This window comes from Centrocercus urophasianus, unplaced genomic scaffold (assembly GCF_019232065.1).
Source record: "Centrocercus urophasianus isolate 14NV4802_14NV808 unplaced genomic scaffold, USGS_Curo_1.0 seq_11, whole genome shotgun sequence".
Lineage (NCBI taxonomy): Eukaryota > Metazoa > Chordata > Aves > Galliformes > Phasianidae > Centrocercus > Centrocercus urophasianus.
Genome location: NW_024884253.1, coordinates 18,044,519 through 18,065,334, shown reverse-complemented (window position 1 = coordinate 18,065,334; position 20,816 = coordinate 18,044,519). Strand labels below are relative to the sequence as shown.

The following is a 20,816-nucleotide window of genomic DNA, read 5'->3' as shown; positions in this document are numbered from 1 at the left end:
GTTCAGCAGAATGCTGTTTCGGTGCAGCACAGCCCTATGCTCTGGCTGTGCCAGCAGGAGGGACTTGTACAAGAGGCAGAGCAGGAAACACTTTGGAAAGAGCTTCGCACAACTACCAAGATAACTCAAGGCTCCTTTGGAATAGGTCCTAAGAAGAGCCCAAGCAGTAGCTATAGCAACTCTGATTTAATGCTACAGGTGGAAAAAATACCATTTTGTGCCTTTTATGTAACACTGTGTACAAAAATACTTGTAAATTTCACTATAAAATATTTGAGTAGGCTGTCATTAAAACATTTTTAACTCAGGGTGTTTTAGTTCTTAATTTGCGAGGACATTTGTGTGAAGGTTTCAGCAAAAAACAGTTTAAGCTTCTCAGCTGTAGTTAGAAGAAGGGGATGGGGGGACAGAAGAGAACCTGGGTGGTTTTTTTCTTCCCTCACTCAAAAATTCCACAAACTATTTATAGACAGCTCCAATATACTTGGCAGCCAGCAGTGGAAATTGGAAATCTAACTGAGACGCTGGCTCAGCTTCAACAAGATTCCTGATTTTAAGCACATAAGTAGTTCTATTCACGTCAAACCCCATACTTCTGCTCAGCCAGGTATGAAGTAAGTCCCTTGACTGACATCGCTGCCTGTGAGCCCTACGTGCCCTCCCTCGGGGTGGTTATCTGGCACAGCACTTTGGATTAGCCACGATGAGAGCTGGAGAAAAAAAACAACCATAAAAACAATGAAATTGTTCAAAGCATAACATTATAGCTAAGTCTCAAATAACATAAAGGAGAGGAAAAGGCAGAAGGTGACAAACTAGGCATTAAAAAAAAAAGATAGGCAGGCAGTATGGTCTCTTAACTAAATTATCTTGTTGGTAAGGCTTTAACGTGGACTTCAGCACCTACTGTTAACTGATTACACCCTATCATAAATGCACATCTAACAACGTGCCCTTCTACTTGAAAACATACCACTACTGTATTACTTACAAGCCTTGAAAAGCCAGCGCCTCTGTATTTTAAACAGCTATGTTTAAAAAATAATAAAGCTCGATTATTTTACCAAAGGGCCGTTCAGAGCATTCACACACATTCAACTGCAGTAACTGTTCTTCCCCTCTGAAATCCCACTTCAGGAACTAAAAGTATTTCTCATTTAAGAAGTGCTAGACTAGAGAAAATTTTGAAGTGTGGGCTGCACAGTGTGTATACAGTAGGGGGAAAAAGCATTTCAGATTTGATTCATGCTCTCCACATGCTTCACACTTTTATCTACTATAGTTTCTTTATATTGTTGCAGCAGTAAAATACCTGGCTTAGCTTTTGCTCCATGCAGGTTTAGATTGATTTCCCTTCCAAATTCCTTGTAACAGTAGGAACAAATGGTAGCAGGCAACTGTCTGCCTACACGTACAACCAGTATATTACGAATGTAAAAAGAATAAATCCAAAAAGCATCTACAGTCAAGCAGAAGATTTCAGACATAAGATGGTAAAAGCAGAGCTTCGAGTCATATATTCTTAAGATATAGTACTGCCAGGTATCTCATCGTCTTTTGAAGACTTGGCTTCATTCTGTCTTGAAGAAGTACCAACAGAAGAAATGAAATCATTATTCAAAAACTAATACAGCAGCCATCATAAATCTAACATGCGCCTGCAAGAATGAAAGCATTATTTGCCATTACCCCAAGAATCCCTACCAGGAACCCTCAAAACATCTAAACTTCTAGTTCCAGATGACAGCATGACTCAGATTTATGACTGATTTTTTTTCCAAAAGAGCCTTAAGTAGCGTAGGAGTACATTCTGGTGGGGGAGGGAAGGCGACAAGGAGAATCACGAGGATTTTAAAGAGATGGAAAACACAGCTCCACTGCCATTTCTTTATTATAAGGCCTACATCTCATGTGACCAGCAGCTCAAAACAGAAGACAAAAATATGAGTCATTGTTCTAAAAAGTGAAGTAATAATAATAATAGTAATAGTAGCAGCCTAGGATACATCCTGACAATAATGGTCTCCAAATCCAGAAAGCAATAAGCCTGTTGGCTTCATACAATAGAACCAATTGCAAAAATTGTTTTTAAGCACTTACACAACAGATGGGCTAAGATATTACAACTCAGGCACAAATCAAGAAAGAAATTCCATATATCTGGCATATACAAAACCAGAGAACTGACAGACCTAACTGTAATTTCTGGATTAACTGTGTTCCTAATGGAATATGAGCCAGAGCTGACCAGGGAATACCAGAATTAAAGAGTACATACCCACTTACCTTCAACTCTGCCTTCACAAAGGTAAGAACAATAAATAAGAATTAGCTGCAAAACATTCCAGCTGCACCCACTGTAATTATGTAACTGAACTGAGTGCAAGCTGTTCACTAGAAAAGATGGTGAAGCACCATCACACCACATGCACATACACTAAATCATACAATACAGCATGTACAAAAATCATAAGATACAGTATGTTTACTGCATCTAGGAAAACACTCTCACGTGAAAAATAAAACAGTTTTCTTCCCTTCCTGCTGCTCATTGCTAGAAATAAACCTCTGACAACTTTTAAGACTTCATGAGTTTAGTTTTTTTTGATACAAAGAAAAAGCACTGCAGAGTTCCCAAGAGTGATTGTTTTCTTTAATTTGCAAAAAAAAAAAAAAAAAAAAAAGTTCACAGAAACCACAGACCTTGCAAATACTTGTGCTGACTTGTCTACGCAAAGTCTGCCAACTGGAGCTTTTAGCTCTCTAGCACCTATTCAGACTGAAACTGAGCTTACAAAAAAAATGGCACACAGTCTGCCCAGCTACCTTGCTATTCACAGGACAGACCCTCTGTCCCTTATTAAGGCTTCACCAAAGCAGTTAGAGAGCAGAAGTAACCCTGCACTGCACAGCTCAGCACATCACTGTTCACACAGTTTTTAACAACACGGAAAAAAACACAAGCAAGGAGGGAAGAACTCCTAACGGAACACAATCCTCGCCTGTTCCTTCAACTTCTGCAAAGCAAGGCCTTCGGTTAATTTTGCGCAAACACCCACATGCAAAATTCATTCCATTATATACTATGAATAATTTGATCTGCTCTAGTAACAGCAGATACAAATGGAGATGTCACTGAGTTCCAAGTGAACAACAACACGTAAATGAAACCATTCTCACTATTAAGAAGACATTCCGTCCACGTAGTTGTTTCTTTACAGTTGTCAGCTTCAAAATCTTAATCACTATGACAGAAAAAGATATTAATTGACTACCACCATTTTCTAGACTTGTCTGAACTATGCTGTCTATTAAATATCCTCAGGACTTAGGAAGCACAAGGGCTGAACTTGCAGAGCTTGTCAGTTGTAACACGTTGCATTCCTCAAAATGCACTGCAAATGGCTTCTATTCAAGAAGGCAGTCATTACACTGCTTAGGTAGATAGATAGATGGCCAGTAAGAGATAAAATTGATTTTCTTAGTATTTTAAATAGCCAAGGCAAACTGCTGGTACGAACACATGAACACATGTGCACCCTTCACAAGCAGGCACACCTGTGAGAGTTCTGCATGTAGCAGCCTTTCTACTTCTGTTGAAAACATGTTAGTTTGATTAAAGCAAACAACTGATAAGGGAAACATCCAGTAAAGACTATAAACTGTAAAACTTATCTTCACATGCAAGACCCATGTGCACGTCCACTACAAAACTGTTACAGCTATGTCACAAGTCTAATTCTACAGCAATAAATCTGAGAAGTTCCACGAATATCCTCGTAAGTTTGCAGCCTACACTTACTTAAAAAACAAAAACAAAACAGAATCAAATATAAATCTCCAAGATTCAAACCAGCACTTATTTCCCTCTCTCTGGAAAACAGATCTTTTTTCTCTTTTCATGTTATCTGCTTTTAATCTTGTGATTCTTGTCCTACAAGACACTGGTGCTGTACCTCACACGTTACACGACAGAGTTTAACATCTATGACTTCAGACAGCATGCAGTGTCTAACACAACATCTACAAAAAATGGATTTGAAAAAAGTTTATATTCGCTTTCACTTAGCTCATAGTATCTGTAAAACACAGTGACATACTACTAATCTTTTGCCTAACAGCACAAACAACCATTTATCACGGTTATAGCTTTATTGTGTCAGGAATAGTAAAAACAAGAAAAGCAAGTATTGCTCCTCAGAGTTCACTACCTTGTGGAAACTGTGTACATTACATTTTTACCAAGGAACAGACAATTAAAAAGCACAATACAGAAAACAATTGGAAATCTCAGCCCATGAGGTGCCAAACCTGGTTCCTGATCTCTAGGAACCACAGCAAAGGCAGTAACATTTGAGGAAAACTATGACAGCTTTGTGCATCCCATAGAAAGAGCTACTCAGGCAGTGTCAAGCACAAAAGAATGAACAGACAAACTACAGCACGTTAATAAGTGAGAAAGCTAACAGTAAAGACCTGCTGCAGATCAATAGGATAGTAAAACCAGGTGAAACAAACACCCGCTCAGAACTAACATCTTTCTTGCTTGCTTCCCTCTTGGCCCCAGATTACCCAAAGTCCAAACTCCTGCACGCCAAAGGTAAAGGTCTGGTCCCTTGGTAATCCTGGGAGGCATTCAGGATAGTCTGAATTATGTTGTTTTGGAGGTAGCTATAGAAACAGGCAGATAGCTCATGTGAAAACAATTGTAAGAAAGTAGTTGCAATATAAAGAGAGACAGTTAACATTGTCACCCCTAAATGCAATGAAAAAAGTGCACGTGACAACCAGAATGCTTTTGAGATTGCATTGAGATTGCAGGGTGCTGGATCCTCTTGCCACAGAGATTCACAGTAATTAAAAAAGATAAACAATCTTCTGCTATCACTACCTACAAACAAAAAAAAACTGTTGGGACAGTATTAGGGCTCCACAACAGCAAAACGAAGCAAAGAAATCCCTTCTATAGAGTTAAATAAGCATTTGACTTGACAGTGAGTGTAAGCAGCTGCAAGTCAGCAGAGCACAGCAAGCTTTCAAGGCAGTCATGATGCACAGAACTTTGTACAAGAGGACAAAGTTTGTTTCAAAATGCTCCAGTATATCATTTCCCTGCTATGAGAAAACATCCCCAAGATACAGAAATCAGCACTGGAATTTTTTTTTTTATTTTTTATTTTTTTTTAATACTGTTATTTCTTATAGAAATTAAATGATCACAATGAGTTGTAGGTGCTCCAGTGTACAATGAAGATTGTAAGACACTAAATGCACTTTCTGTACTTACTCTCGATAGAACCATTAAGAAGAGAGTATGGTATAAGTCACAATATCCCAAGTTTTATTACATTAACCTTAAGCCTGGAAGAAAACTCTTACATCTTTCAGTTTTATATTACTGTTCTTAATTCAGAATTTGAACTAAATCCTTCTCAAGCCATTCAAATATGTACAGATGCTCCTGTTGAGCCACATGCATGTAGTCCAGTACAGCACAATCACAATTTCAACCAGAGCACTTCACAAGAAACTGGAAATATTTGCACAGTTGATGAGATTGGCATTATTTACCTCAGAGTCAAATAAATCCAAATCTGGTGTGGCAGCTCTCTGAACCTTCATGTCTTAAATGTAAGTTCACAGCAATTTGAACAAGCAAACAGATCTCAAGTTATAGAGATGACCTGGGTCTTTCACATCCACCTAACATTACTTTTTTAATGAAAAATCCCCGCAGAGTAGGACCTGGGGGCTTGACAGCTGAAAAGCTTAACATGAGCCAGCAGTGTGCCCTTGCAGCTTGGAAAGCAAATGGTATCCTGGGCTACATCAGAAGAAGGGTGGCCACCAGGGTCAGGGAGGTGACTGTCCCCCTCTACTCGGCTCTTGTGAGGCCCCAACTGGAGTACTGTGTCCAGGTCTGGAGCTCCCAGCACAAGAAAGACAGAGAGCTGTTGGAGAGGGTCCAAAGGAAAGCCACAAAGATGATCAGGGGACTGGAGCACCTCCCCTACAAAGACGAGCTGGGGTTGTTCAGCCTGGAGAAAAGAAGGCTGTGGGGTGACCTCACTGCAGCCTTTCAGCACCTAAAGGGAGCCTACAAACGGGAGGGGAGTCAACTCTTCGAAAGGGTAAATAACAGCAGGACAAGGGGAAATGGTTTTAGGTTGAGGGAGGGAAGATTTAGGTTGGATGTCAGGGGGAAGTTCTTTACTATGAGAGCGGTGAGGTGCTGGAACAGGCTGCCCAGAGAGACTGAGGATGCCCTGTCCCTGGAGGTGTTCAAGGCCAGATTGGATGGGGCCCTGGACGGCCTGGTCTAGTATTAAATGTGGAAGTCAGTGGCCTTGCCTGTGGCAGGGGGGCTGGAGATTCATGATCCTTGAGGTCCCTTCCAACCCTGGCCATTCTGTGATTCTGTGAAGAAGCCCTGTGGAGATGAATGGCCAAAACATAAGCCACCTCTGTTATGGGAAACAGATTTCATGAATGCAGCCATACCCAATGCTCTGCAATCCCCTCAGCTCCACCACTGTGCAGGTTGGCAAACTGTGGTGTTCTCAGACTGATGCACATCCAGCTCCTTCGGCAGATACTGGAACAGGAGTTCATTCACACACGGTGCTCCCCAATCCCTGAGGACTCTGCGATACTCAGAAAGAAACCAGAGCGAGCCTCAGATTACAAGAGCTTACCAAAGGTCTCTCCCCTACTGGGAGGGAAAGGCAGAGACAGGACTGAAAATACAGCCACAAACGCTCTAGGATGGAGCTCTTATGATAAACGCAACAACAGGAAGAGAGGCTTCAACATAATGAGAGGAATGAATGCCTTGGAGAGCACAATGTGCTCTAACAAGTATTTCCAAAATCCTTATCACTATTTAGTCTGACATTCCTATTCATAATTGTCTTCCAGCATGCTATTCCTTACACCTACTCACCCTATCTCCATTTTTACCTCAACACAGCCTCTCTCCAGTTCTTCTCATTTCCCCCACATTTGACTTACAAAAGACAAACTTCCTTTCTGCTAAAAGTTTTACCAATTTGAGGCTTTTTTTCTTGCAGTCCAAATATAATATCTTAAAAAACAAAACAAAAAATTAAAGGTGTGGGAAATCTAAATGTGTTCCCGCTCGCCCTCCAGAAATCATCTGCCAGCACTACCAGGGAGGGACTCAGCACGGCTGAAGGTCAGTCCTGCATGTTGGGTAATTGCTGCCCAACCCTGCTGCCTGCCCAGCTCACAACTCAGTACTCCAAAAGCCACCTGAGTTTATCACTTCACTCGCTCTCTGTGTAACCCAGCTGAGCATCACCCTGAGACCAGCTCTCAATGAATCACAGCCTAAGAGCAAATGTATGCATCTGTACATTTCCATTAATTCCTCAGTACTTCGGACTTATTTCTAATGCATTTGGGAAAAGAGTAACAGTCCCCAAAATCCAGTTTTAATATCATAAAAATTTATACATTTTTACTTGCATTCCAACACAAATGCTTCCTGGAAAAATTACCTACTATTAAATGAGATTCCACATAGAATATAATAATTATTGAGAAAAAATGTTTTATGTTTCTTCTTCCAATGAGATGTTTCCTTCAACTGGTATGAAGGTCTCTAAGCAGCAGCAGATCCCCCACTAAGCCTTTTAAAGAAATCTGCATGCATTCACTTAAGAAGGAATAGCTTAAATACACAATGGGCTGTATTTAATATGAGCAGAAGGGGACTGGATTTTTGGGAGTGAGAGAAATCAAATGGCAGTTACATCTGTAAAACCAGACAGGGATAGGAGCTGAGGTTTTAAATAAGGTAATAACAGGAACAGCTGTTCTCAACTAGCCTCCCTTCAGCTCCACAACAAAAATTCAGCAAGTGCATCCTTCCCCAAGGATGCCGTTCATACTTAAACACTTTAGGACCACTCTTCATCCTTCATCTTCCCTCCTCTGGAGTGGTGATTTTTCTGATACAAAGCCTGCCTTCAGCATATGCGTGCTGGGCACACTGGAAGACATGCACACAATGGAGCTGCAGGCATTTCAGCCAACAAACTAGTCTGACTACACTGAAGGCAGGTTCAGATCAGTAAGCCACATTCCATTTGCCTCGCATTCCTTTAATAAGCTTGCCTTTTCCCCACACTGACTCTGCCTTATCCAAGTCCGTTCTCTCCACTACACACAAAATCAGAAGCAATGAGAAAAATGGAAAGTAGCAAACATTATTCATGAACAATTACAGCGCAGCTATTAATTTTCTGTGCTTCAATTTCTACCCTGTAAACAAGAACACTTCATGGGAATATTATTAGAGTGAGGGGTTATTAGTCTATCTTAATACTTAATCCTCAGATAATAAAGAGCTTTTAGGCAATTACACACAGTATTTTGAAAGAAAAAGTATTCTTTGAAGGTTTGTTTCCAAGCATGTCCTATCAGAAGAGCACCATAAATTTAAGTGTGAGTCAGGTTAACAGGATCCTTCAAGTCTAAGCCTACTTTTAAGAAAGTTTAGCATCAGCAAGTCGCTGCTTGATGTACAAGTGCCCTCTTAGAAAGAGGTGCCACGTGTCACATAACAGTCAACCAGACCTCAAATAGCAGCTATTTGTTGGGACATTCAAATCCATCCAATGTACAAGTGAAACTGACATGTGAAGAATGGGATGAAAAATGCTTTGGAAAATAGCTATGTGCAAAGATACTAGTATTTTATGTTAATACCGTTTACCACATTTGACAGGCAGTTGTATTCTTTCAGATGTAGCTCCTTTTCAATTTGCATGAAAAGCATTGTTACACTTGTGCATTGATGAAAGCAGATTACACCGCTTACAATTCCTTACTGGCTACTCTGCCCAATGAATAATAATAAGACACAATTTAAGAACACTGGTTTTGCTGCGCTACTGACAAAATGGAATAGGATATCACTGCAAGAGGTACAGTTCTGGGAAGTAAGTATAAAAGAAGCCTGGAATATTTCATCATAGGAGTTTCCTATTCATCTTGTATTGATAGCACGTACAAATACTGCTTTCTAAAATTAGGAAGTACTCTGAAGTTTATAAGGATTGCAAAACTGAAGAGTGCAGTTTATTTGCAATGAAGTGCATGCTGTGAAGACAGAATACTTGAAAATTCTTGCACTGTTTATACTTCACTGCTGATTGTTACCCACTTGACTATTCACTTGATTTTTTTTCTTTCTGGATCATCTACATACATCCACAGATGCTAACTACTGACCTACATGGATTCTGCCATCGTCAGTGTTGGGACACCAAGACAATATCCAGATTTTTTCTCAAGAGATCTGTACCCACTCCTGTAGTATTTCACCTAGTTCAGTCCCTAGAAAGACAACTGTTAAGCTTGCTGCAGCTGAAAGTGATGGTACAAGACGTTCCTGTTCGCCTTCCTCCTCTCAAAGAAAAAAATAACAAGAAACCAAACCAACCTGTACAGCTTTTCCAACTGGACCACCTAAAACAAAGATGAATAGCCTACGGTAATCCTGGGCAAAGTTTTCAAATGCAGCCTTTTATAAACACAAGAATCACAAGAATCACACGGTTGGAAACGACCTATAAGATCATCCAGTCCAACCGTCTCCTCATCACCATTGCCACCACTAGTACTAAACCATATCACGCAATTTTGAATTAATTTTGAATTAATTTGCATGCCAATAAAAATTCCTAAGAAGGTCTATATTTAATTTCCCTGCTAGTAATCATGAAACTGCAGGTAAAATTCTCAATTTTTTGAAAGTAGTTCACTTTGATTTGACTTTAATCCTACTGATGCCACCAGTAAAATTTACACTGATTGTAACACAGCATAGCTAAGTCAAGGCAGAGCTTGGATTAAAATTCCACACTATTTATATAAATACACACACACACACACACGTGTCTGTTTGTCTGTGTTCAAAACAATCACAAGACTTATTAGTATTTACACAGTCACACGCACGTCAGAAAAACAAAGGCTTACCTTGATTTTGTCAACTTGCCACCAGCAGAATGACAGGTGAGCCAGTGACTAACTTTGCTAAGGCAGGGCTAAGGAAACAACCAACCAAAGCAACAAGAGTCATACTGCTGCCTTACACATAAAGAAGGTAGGGTTGGCTTAGGAAACCAAGTCGGTGCATTAATGACAGAAGTTCTTAGCCTGCTTGGCACAAGGACTGCCCGTCCCTTGAGAACTTTAACTCTGAAGAATACAGTACTACTAAAAAAATAGACCTCAGCCACGCTACAACAGGAAACACTACACTCTGTATTTCTGCAGAATCGTTCCCCAGCTTAAATAGCTATGGATTTCCTTTCTAAAGAATATAGCTTGAAAAGGAAAAAGCGTAAAAATTAGGTTTCAAAGCACTAATTCTGCTGTGAAATACAGTTAAAAACTACATATACGGGTAGACATTTCACTCTATTAAAAGGCAACCTGATCAAAAAATTCAACACTTGCTCCTACACCCTTTTAAAGAAAAGCACAGAGTGTTAAAATAGCAAGAAATATGACATAGCATGGTGACAAGTAGAAGATCAATGTCAGACATAATGCCTACATGTTCAAATTTCTATTTACCTGCTTTTATGTAGTAATAAAGCATATAGCTCATTTAAGCACACATCCTTTCTCTTAATAGCAGATTTCCAGATATAGGGAGAAAAGTAGGCCCAGAACAATGCAACTCCATGAACTGCAAACAAACCCCATTATACGTCTAAATAAATTAACAAGTCTACAGACACTTCATAAATCTATCAAAGAATACAGCATTCAGTACAGGCATGAAAGAGTTGCTCAGTAAGGATCTGATGCCATGATCCTTACATACATAGCAGTAATTTACAAATTGTGTGCAACAATTCTCAACTTTAAAGCTATTCCAGCTCTCCTTCCCATTTCAATATATCATCTCCCTTGGAAAAAAATAAGCATTTGATGCAGTCATTTTACTTAAATAACACATCCTCATTTTCTCACACATGGTGTTTATTTCAAATTAAGTGCTTTAAGCAATTTATTGACTCCCAAGTGTGCAGTATGGTCAGCAAGTAGCATCTCAGATTAAAAATTAAATTCAGATTTACTTCAGCCATTAATCATATCTAAAAGCTATTGCATTTTATGGTGAATTTTTTCATACCTAAGGCTTAAAATAGCTATCCAGAATTCAGGTCCATCTCCTTTGCAAAACCACAAGCTAGGGAGAGTTCCAGAAACTCGGTGAGAGGGATTCAAATGCATGCTTATTCACTTGGTTCCAGGTATGTATTCCTGGTCTCCACTCTTTTAATTGATGTTTCAAGACAGACACACAGCTGAATCACACGATACTGATTCTAAAAAGCCAGTGTCCAGCACTAAGAGAACTTTTTGTTAGCTGGCAGTGCAGACAGGGGTGTGTCAGCTCCCCATGCATGAGTCTAACCTAACACTCCAGCAGTTCTGGCTTCAGATGGACTCATCCACAGGGATGTCATCTCACAGAGCAGCTTACAGAACTGCTGCTCCTTCAAGTCCGCATATCCCAAATACAGGACCTCCTGGTCCTGGAGAACTCCTCACAATCCCAGTGACACTGCGAACAGCTCAGGCCTCCAGGAGTCTGTGGGAAAGGCTGACCATGCTCCTCTACAGCGAAAATGGACTCCTTTTACCAAGCCATATCCATACACAGCATTAAGGCTCTGCTAGCAGCAGTAATACCCCAGACTTCCGCAACAGAAGAAGAAAAGCAGAAAGTTAGAAGTGTGGACTTAGCAAGAGCATCAGAGCTCAGTTTTGGCATGGTGGATTGCCATTTACGTTACAATTACAACACCAATGACGCTTTCCTACAGTGCACACAGATGACAGGCACACCGGATAACCACACATCCGGGATGGGAAGGAAACAGCTGAGCAGCACCTGGGCCACAGGCACTGCAAAGCGCTGGATGGGCACCACCAGGGAGGCTGGCAGCAGCCGGACTGGTGGAGCAGGCAGCGCTGGGGCACATCAGCACTACAGAAGATGAAGAGCACAAAATGCCTTGATGCCGGCATCAGAGAGAAAGAGGGATATGTGCCAGGGTCACAAAAAGAGATGATTCAAAATGCTGATAACAGCCATATGTTGAGTTACTGCAACCCTCTAAGATCTCTATTCATTTACTTATATCTTCTAAAGCACTGGTAAGAATCGAGATGTTAAAGTTTCTGTGATATCCCCTTGCCTGAGTGAACTCACAGAACCTGAGAGCTGGACCTTGGGATACCCCAGGTTCTCCTGAATTCCAACCCCTTTTCTCAACTGCTGTTAATTCCTAGAAATAACGTCTTACACTGATCAGATGTTCACTCACTCCTATAGCACACCTTACAATAAAAAACACAGTACCAAAAACAGTTCCCTTTAACCCATTTTCACAGCCTCTTAAGTAACAGCTGCCCTCCCCAACACCTTGCATCTCTGTATTAAAGAATGGCTCTGTCTCCGTTTGACTTGAGTTGAAAGGGACATTAAAGGGTCCTCTAGTCCAACCTCCCTGCAATGAAGAGGGGCACCTACAGCCAGGTCAGGGTGCTCAGAGCCCCATCCAGCCATGAACACACCTTGAAGACTTTACCTCATTGCAGCCTTTCAGTATCTAACAGAGCCTGTAAACAGGAAGAGTCAACTCTTTACAAGGGTAGATACCAGCAGGACAAGGGGAAATGGTTTTAAGTTGAAGGAGAGAAGATTTAGGTTGCATGACAGGGGGAAGTTCTTTACTAGGAGGGTGGTAAGGTGCTGGAACAGGCTGCCCAGGGAGGTTGTGGATGCCCTGTCCCTGGAGGTGTTCAAGGCCAGATTGGATGGGGCCCTGGGCAGAAGAGCAGAGTGCAGTAAACACAAGAATGCAACAAATACAAAAGCATGTTAATTAGAATTCTAGAATCATTCTCTTTGCAAAGGGGTTCCTTTAGCTACATGTGCAGGAAAACTGGGATAGCGGCTAAGGCCTTCACCTAATGCTGTGCAACAAGAGGAACATTTTTACATATAGGATTTATTTAGCACATGATGTGACCCTATTCATCAGCATTCTCAGTCTCAGGTATGACAGTACTCCTACTTGAAGCTTTCATTTTCTTTTACACCTGAAATACTCAGAATGTAATCTTATGGAACTAAAACACCCTGTAACGATAAACAAACTCATTCTTGAATTCCAGTATGCTTCACAAGGTGTAGAAAAAGATGCTAAAAAAACTCTAATGAAACTTCATACACAGCTGAAACCTAGGAGCCAACAGATGAACATGTGTTTTCCTCTCTCCAAAACCTATCAATAAAATTTCAATTTTCTGTTCTCAATTTCTTACTCCCTTTACTAAGAAGTTCTTCTGAAAGGAACAATTCCTCAATGAGCAGGATCGTTAGAAAGATGCACAGAGTAGAAAAAACTTATTACAAGTAAAACAGTATAGAGTAGATGGAAGAAAATATTTCTCACAAGAAAACTATTCTCACAAATTGTGCTTTCAGAGGGACCCGTGACACAGAGTTGGAGTACTAAAACTAAGTTACAGGAACTTTAACAGAGGGGTTTTTTTTTTTTTTTTTTTTTTTTTTTTTCTCCTAAATTTTAAACAACAACTTTTTTAGCTCACACTTTATATGCTCACACTGCTTGTTAGAGAATCATTTTCTTATCTGCTGGCTGCAACTGAATTAAAAATTCTGCTCTGAACCGCTACGCAAAGTCCTGGGGACTTCCCCTTCAAGGAGGAAATATTACAGACATGCATCAGGAGGGTGAAAATACACAACTCAGAGCCTAAAAGCAAAGTTCACACTTACTGCGGCCACATGCAGAAATGCAGCTGGTTCACTTTCATTGCTTTGCTGAAAGTTTGTTGCACACAGTAAGAGTGAGAAAGTTCAGCTCTCTCACATCAAATTTCCACCCCCCAATTATAGGTATCTGGGGAAGTACCTGGTATGTCACAAGACACTTAAGTGGAAAGTCAGATCATCCTATGACAGCTCAAACTACGAAACCAAATGTTTCTGTGTGACATTTTCCCCCTCCCCCCCTCCAAAAAAGGCTAACCTTTAGATTGTTTAATTTATTTTTGGCTTTAATTATTACTTTCTAACTCACTTTTGATCCAGAATCAAATAAGGATAAATTAGACAACCCTGTTCTTTTTTCCCCCTCTGACTGCTTCCAGAAAGTTGATCCTCACAACACCAATGAGAAAGTTATCAGCAGTTCTCTTATAACCTAAAATTCAGGCTGCTGAAATAGGGGAAAAAAAAAAAATCTCATGGATCAGTTCTAGATATATTTGCCTTGCTAGAAAGTCTTTCATCAACAGATTACCATGCAACAAAAGTTACAGTATATCCAAATGTAAAGCAGAGAAACAAGTCAGGACCAAAACCCGGAGTAAGTCCTGTGGAAGTATTTGTCTCCACCCACACGCTACACTAATTTAGTATTTAAGCACAGGTATTCACAAGAACCAGTACTGTGTATTTCAATGCAACTATCAACTTCAGTGCAATAAAACACTTGTAATGGAACAACAATGGTATCAACTCAAGTGCAGAAAACACTCAAGAGCCAGAACTACACAGCTTTTCAGAGTGCCCTATCACACAGCCTGCAGTATAAACCACTGGGAGCTTCACTTCTGCTGGCAGGATGAACACATGAACTCGGACCTCCACCATCTCTATGATATTAAATACACTGGTACCCAAGTTTGTTTTTACAACCATGTCAACTAAGTAGGATGAATCTTACCAACAGGCAGACGCCTCAGTAATAACTGGTGCTGTAAAATGTTATAGCTAGTAATTCTCAGCTGAATACGAGCACTACTGTATGAACTGTGAAATAGCAAAAAAACATATTCAAGCTTGTTAACAAATCACACTCTCACTGATGCCTCAGTGACCATCTCAGCTGTACCAGCAATCAGCATCACTATTAACTGTCTGGGACAATATAAACGGAACAGCGATGCTGGAAAATGCAGACACATCTAGAAAAGTAAAAACATACTATACATGCAGTACAGATTATAGTCATGAAAAAAAAATACCTATGGGAATGAGTTCCATGTTAAATATGAAACAATCCTTTCTGCAGCTTGAGAAACTACAATAAAAGGCAAATGTGTGCAGTACCTAACATATCAACAATACGAATTTTAAGAACTTGAGACTGAACTAGATGACCTTTTGAGGTCCCCTGCAGTCCTTGATATTCTGTGGCTCTGTGTGAGATCTGTTCATGAAACAGAAAACTGATCATAATTGCAAGTCTGAGCCAGGTCAAACAAAAAAATATATTTATTGCTTAGCTGAAAATAATGCAGGTAGTGCATACAGTACAGCTACTCGATAGTGAAAGGCAACTGGGTGAAACAAAGGAGTCCAACAGAATCACCTACAGGGCCCATCCAGCTCTAATCCAGCAGAGCACTTCCTCTCCCAGCAATGACAGGAAGAAGCTGGAGAAGCCAAGCTAATAATGTGTTTTGCTCTGGTGAGAGTAATGGAGTCAGGCGGCTTCTGTACCTGGGATCAGGACAACTGCCTTTTCCTCCAGCTGAAAGTGTTCTCATTCTGGTCATGCTTACAATCACACCAATTAGATTAAATTTGGAATTCCTTTTGGTAAGAGTTTATCTAGGTTGTTTTCTTCTTCTCCTTTCAAACTAATGTTACTTTAAATACTGCCCGTAAGACCTCTTTTGCCCGGAGAGGTTGTGGATGCCCCATCCCTGGAGGTGTTCAAGGCCAGGTTAGATGGGCCTTGGGCAGCCTGGTCTACTATTAAATGTGGAGGTTGGTGGCCCTGTCTGTGGTGTGGGGGATTGGAACTTCGTGATCCTTGAGGTTCATTCCAACCTGGGCCATTCTGTGATTCTCAGATACAGACTACAGACTTAACTGGCGCTGAGCAGCCAGATGAATGACTTGCACAACTTGACTGATAATAAACTTACCAGACAATAGAAATTTCTATGCCATTAAAGTTAGGACATTTTCCTTTCAAAGACTATGACACCATTCTAATATGCTAAACGCAGCAGTTTCGCCAATAATATGATTTACAGCTTAGCAAAATGTATTTGTCCAGCATATCACAGACATATCACTAAAAAGTGACATTCAAGAATTTAAAGTACAATAATTTATGAAGCCAAGTCATTCCTTTAGGACAGCATGTACCGGCTTCATAGTGCAACTTCTTCAGAAAATTAAATAAACGCGCTGGCAGGCTTACATGATTCAAACTATTCTTTCAAACAAGGTGAATGAACCTGAGAAATGTCTTATTCTTCCTCATGCCGTATGAGCAAACTGACACGTAACTTAAATTTGGATCCGGATCAGTGAACTTTTATAATTTAACCTGCCTGGTCTTAAAACCAAGTAAACAATGCATTATATACATGATCTCATGATAATCTCAAGCAATGTCTGTACTACAGAAACCTGGAATAGTACTAATACAGAACAAAGCATTTTAAAGCTTATGTAATAATAGCATGCTTTTTTTTTCTCCATAGGTCAAAATAACATCAATAGCATTGCAACTTCAGTAACATACAACACTGTTTCAATTACAACTTTGTGAGTAGTCATTTTCTGACTTCTAATGATTCTCAGTCAGCAGTGCTCCAAGTAAAGCCTAACCCATCCTGTAGACATGGAGAATTAAGATTGATCTGTCATGCCACCAGTTCCTACCTTGGAGTTGTTTCAGGTATACGTTCCTGTTGCTGCACTTCTATTTTATTCTCATCACATCTGCTAAAGCCAGAAGCAGTGGGAAATTTACTGACTGTACAACAGTGTTGATCACTACTAACTTGACAAAATGCAGCAAAAAGCTTGCTGTGGTTTTCTGTCAAGTGGGACAGAAATTGATGTAAACACAGTGGGATAACAGCTACAGTTAAGACAATGAAAAACCTGACTTGTAGCAAAGCGGAGGTGAACACCCACACCTCCAACCCACAGTTCAAACAGACATCCCAGCTTTTGCACTGTGTCACTTGAAAGACTTTTCATAACACAGCCTTTGCTCTTGAACCAATCTTTTCCCTGACTGGTCCTCAAAATGCTCCTGAAAATACTGTGTTAACGGTACCCATAAAATATAAACTGCTGTTCTGTCAAGGGTTAAATAAAAATCAAACAACACAGGAATTCAGTTCTCTCATCCAAACTGCTGTTTTAACAAGGAAACAAAATTCATTTGATTTCAGCTAATCAATCATCAGACTCTGTTCTGAAAAACACTGCCCTCAAGAGAACAACTTCTCAAACAATATTTTTCCCCTGAAGAAACCACTTCATGCCATATACAGTCTTGTTTTGAATGCAAGCAATTGCCATGGCCTTTGAGATACACAGAAATGTCTTCATATTTGTCCCAGCAAAAGCCATGTCAGAGTTACAAAGAGAAATGCACAGTATCGTATTTATTGGATATAAAATTCCCGAGTCAACAAGAAATAAATACTATGGCCCAATTATCCTATCAAGCTACAATTCTTGTTAGTCAGTTCTATTCCAATATTTTACACATCAGTATTCCTCCTCAAATTTTTATCATTACAGTCATCATCAGAAGGAAGGTTTGAAAAAATTTCACTAGCTACAGGGAAACAGAGAAACATTCTCCAGAGAGCTCAAGGCCCACATATCAACCTCCGTGAATTTCATATATTAATTGGTGGAAAATTCTAGGCATTATAGCTGCACAATTGCACAATGAAAGTCACCAAAATGATACACTACTGTTCTCCCAAGCACATGCTTACCCTGAATGCTGCCTCCTGCATTCAACGCCTTAACATGCAGTAACATTATGATATCTGCAAGGCTCTGCTCAGGATGAACATCTCTGTCCAGAGCTCTACTGCCAGTAGCTTCCTGATCAAATTCATGTCGGTGTTTAGTTTGGGAGAGCTAAAAGCAGTTCTACAAGAAGGCGATACGCTTTAACAGGGAATACTTCCCACTCCCATCTCCTTCTCCCCAAAAAAGTGAACAGAACAAACTGAAGAGACAATTAGAGATTGGCCTTGCTATGCAGCCAACTCCTGCATTCCTCTTGGATGCTCAGCTTGGGGACAAGAAAGTTCCCTTCCTTCAAGCAGTGAAATGGGTCAGAACATTTGTAACAAGAAGTTGTAGGGATAAACTAAACTTCAGAAGAGGCAGCACACTGGCTGAAGGCAGGCTCTGCCTTCCTTTTCCAGCAAAGGTTATTATGAATGGCAAGGCAAAAGAAATTATGCAGCCCTTGCTCTTGGTTAAACTTTGGAAAGCTTGAAGGTTCAGTGAAGATGTTACTCAGCACAATTTGTATTTGGTTGAGCTTTTTAGTAAAACAAGCAAAACCCCACAACTATCACCTTTAACAAAAGGCTGTGCTTATCGTTTAAGTGTTATATTGGAAATGCTGACAACAGCCCAAAGAATCACAAGCTGAATCTAACTACTAAACTCAAGCTGGTGAGGTTTATCACAGTAACTCTGACTTTTTCTTTTGGTTGTAGTGAAAACAACAAAAGAATTTGCACTTTATTAAAAGGCTCTACACAGAAGTTACATTCCTCAAGCACACAAACCTAAGGTCAGCTGAACATGCCCAGAGCTGAGACTTTCCCTACTGTTTCCTGCTCCACCATAGCCAAACCTTTTCCAGCTGCACTTTCACTTTACCCTTGGCTGTGTGACTTTTTAACAGCCCACATAGATATTAACACTCCCCTTCTTGCCCACACGTGTATTCACAGGATCGGTCAGCACCTTGCCTGGCTCATCCATGTGTACTCACTCAAACCATACTGGTGTCACCACTCAGGAACAGGCACCACCCAGGAACAGGCACTGTAAATGCAGTTCTACATCAAGAACCCATCTGACTTCTGCTCACCTAGACACACGTGCATCAGTGAAACAGTAACAGTAACATTCTTACAAATTCATGCTGTGCATCCATACTCAGGAGCTCACAATCCTACTCACAGCACAGACACGTGCTGGACAAGGCCTTACACAAAGACAAAACCAAGCGTCTCAGCCCGTAGGTCCACATTCCTAAGCAGCAAAATGACTCCAACTGAACCCGCTCAGCCCACGCTGGAAGCAGAAGCACTACTGAGGGACGGGCCGCCGCCCGAGCTGTGCACACAGGGCAGTGCCTGTTCCGTTCTGCTGCTCACCCGGGGCCCAGCGGCACCGCCTGCGCTCAACTTCATAACACAGCGAGCTCCAGGAGGGCCCACGGGCAGCTCCTCCGTGCAGCATCTGGCGTTTGACCTATTATGTCACCGTGCTACTTACGTACTGCACAACATAAGCACATTCACTGGCGCGTTTATTAAGTGCTTTTCACTAGCAGCTTTGTTTAAAGAGGAGTTTGCGATCGTGCCAAAACGGCACTACGTGTACCAAGCGAGAAGGCTGAACAAAAGCTCCCGGGAGATCCATCCCCGGCCGTGCGGCGCGGCCTGGCGCAGGGTGCCACGCTTCCCGGAGCCCACCGCCCGTCAGCGCTGCGAGGGTGCGCGCGTTCGTGCGGTCGCGCACCAACTCCGGAGTTCCCGGCCACTTACATCTGCGGAACATTAAAACGGGGGCGGCCGGGACACGTCCCAGCGTCCGCTCGCAGGACCTCCCTGAGGAGATTACCACCCCCACCGGAACGAAGAAATAAAATTAAAGCCGCGAACGGCGCAACGGTAGGGGAATGAAGGGGGGGGGGGGGTTGGAGGAGGGGGCGGGGAAGCGCTCCGGGCCGAGCGCCGGGACCGGGCCGCGGGCAGAAAGGCCGCTTTGTTCGCCGTGCCCGCGGCGGGCGGCCCGGAGCCGGGGGCGGAGGGGTGGCGTCACGCCGGTACGTACCGCAGCAGGAGACGACGAGGAGCACGAGCTGCGCGAACCTCCAAGCCGGGAAGCGTTCTGCGCTTCCCCGCGGGGCCATGCCACCAGCCCGCGGCACAGCGACGAGAGCACGACCCGCCGCCGCCCCCCAAACGCAGCCGGAGCCGCCGCCGCCGCCGCGAGAGGGGCCGGGCAGAGCCCCGTCCCGCGCCCGCCGGAGCTGCCGCCTGGGGAGCGCTAGCGGCCCGCGCTCGCGCGCCTCTGCCTCCCGCCCGCCCGCGGAGCCATGAGCCGCCGCCGGCCTCGGCCTCCTTCCCCCGCGCCGTGCCGCGCCGCTTCCTCCTCCCCGGCTGCGCTCCGCCGCGGCTGCGCACTGGCGGCCCGAGCGCATGCACTCGCTCCCGGCAGCCGCGGGCCGGGCGGGCGGAGCGGCGGCCCCAGACGGCGGAGGGGGGGGGGACGGGCGGGCGTCCTGTCCCCGCCCCGCCTCTCTCTCCTCCTCCTACAGCCGCCGCCGGGTTTCGGTTGGCTTTCGGCTGTCTCGGAGCCGCCGCCGCCGCCGCCGCCGCCACCGCCGCCGCCACCCAGCCGGAGCCGCGTCCTCGGGGCGGGCTTGTGACAGAGCCGAGCTGAGGCGCGGGGACGCCGGGCAGCTGCTAATGCTCAGCTGCGAAGTGCGTTTATGAGCGAGACCTGGAACTGGTGTGCGAGCTGAAACGTAACTGCTGTAAATGCACAGCATCCGACACTGCCGACCCCCAAACCGAGCCTCATGACACTGTAAATGTCTGTGTGTGGTTACCAGCCCTGCACCCACTGATGACATTACTTTCTTGTTCCACAGTTACTTGGCGCTCTCAGATACTTGAGTATCAAAAACAAAGTGAGATTCACAGTG

The 20,816-nt window shown here is 42.6% G+C and overlaps 1 protein-coding gene across 1 annotated transcript in view; it reads right to left on the bottom strand.

The window, feature by feature from the left end:
• The window catches only part of LRP12 (LDL receptor related protein 12), a 50,651-nt gene extending 30,597 nt beyond the window's left edge, over nt 1–20,054 (bottom strand). The window contains exon 1 of the mRNA XM_042833507.1: nt 19,940–20,054. Coding sequence (XP_042689441.1) covers nt 19,940–20,018 — 79 coding nt within the window. The 5' untranslated portion in view covers nt 20,019–20,054. The remainder of the gene's footprint in view (nt 1–19,939) is intronic.
• Nucleotides 20,055–20,816: the final 762 nt, after the last annotated feature.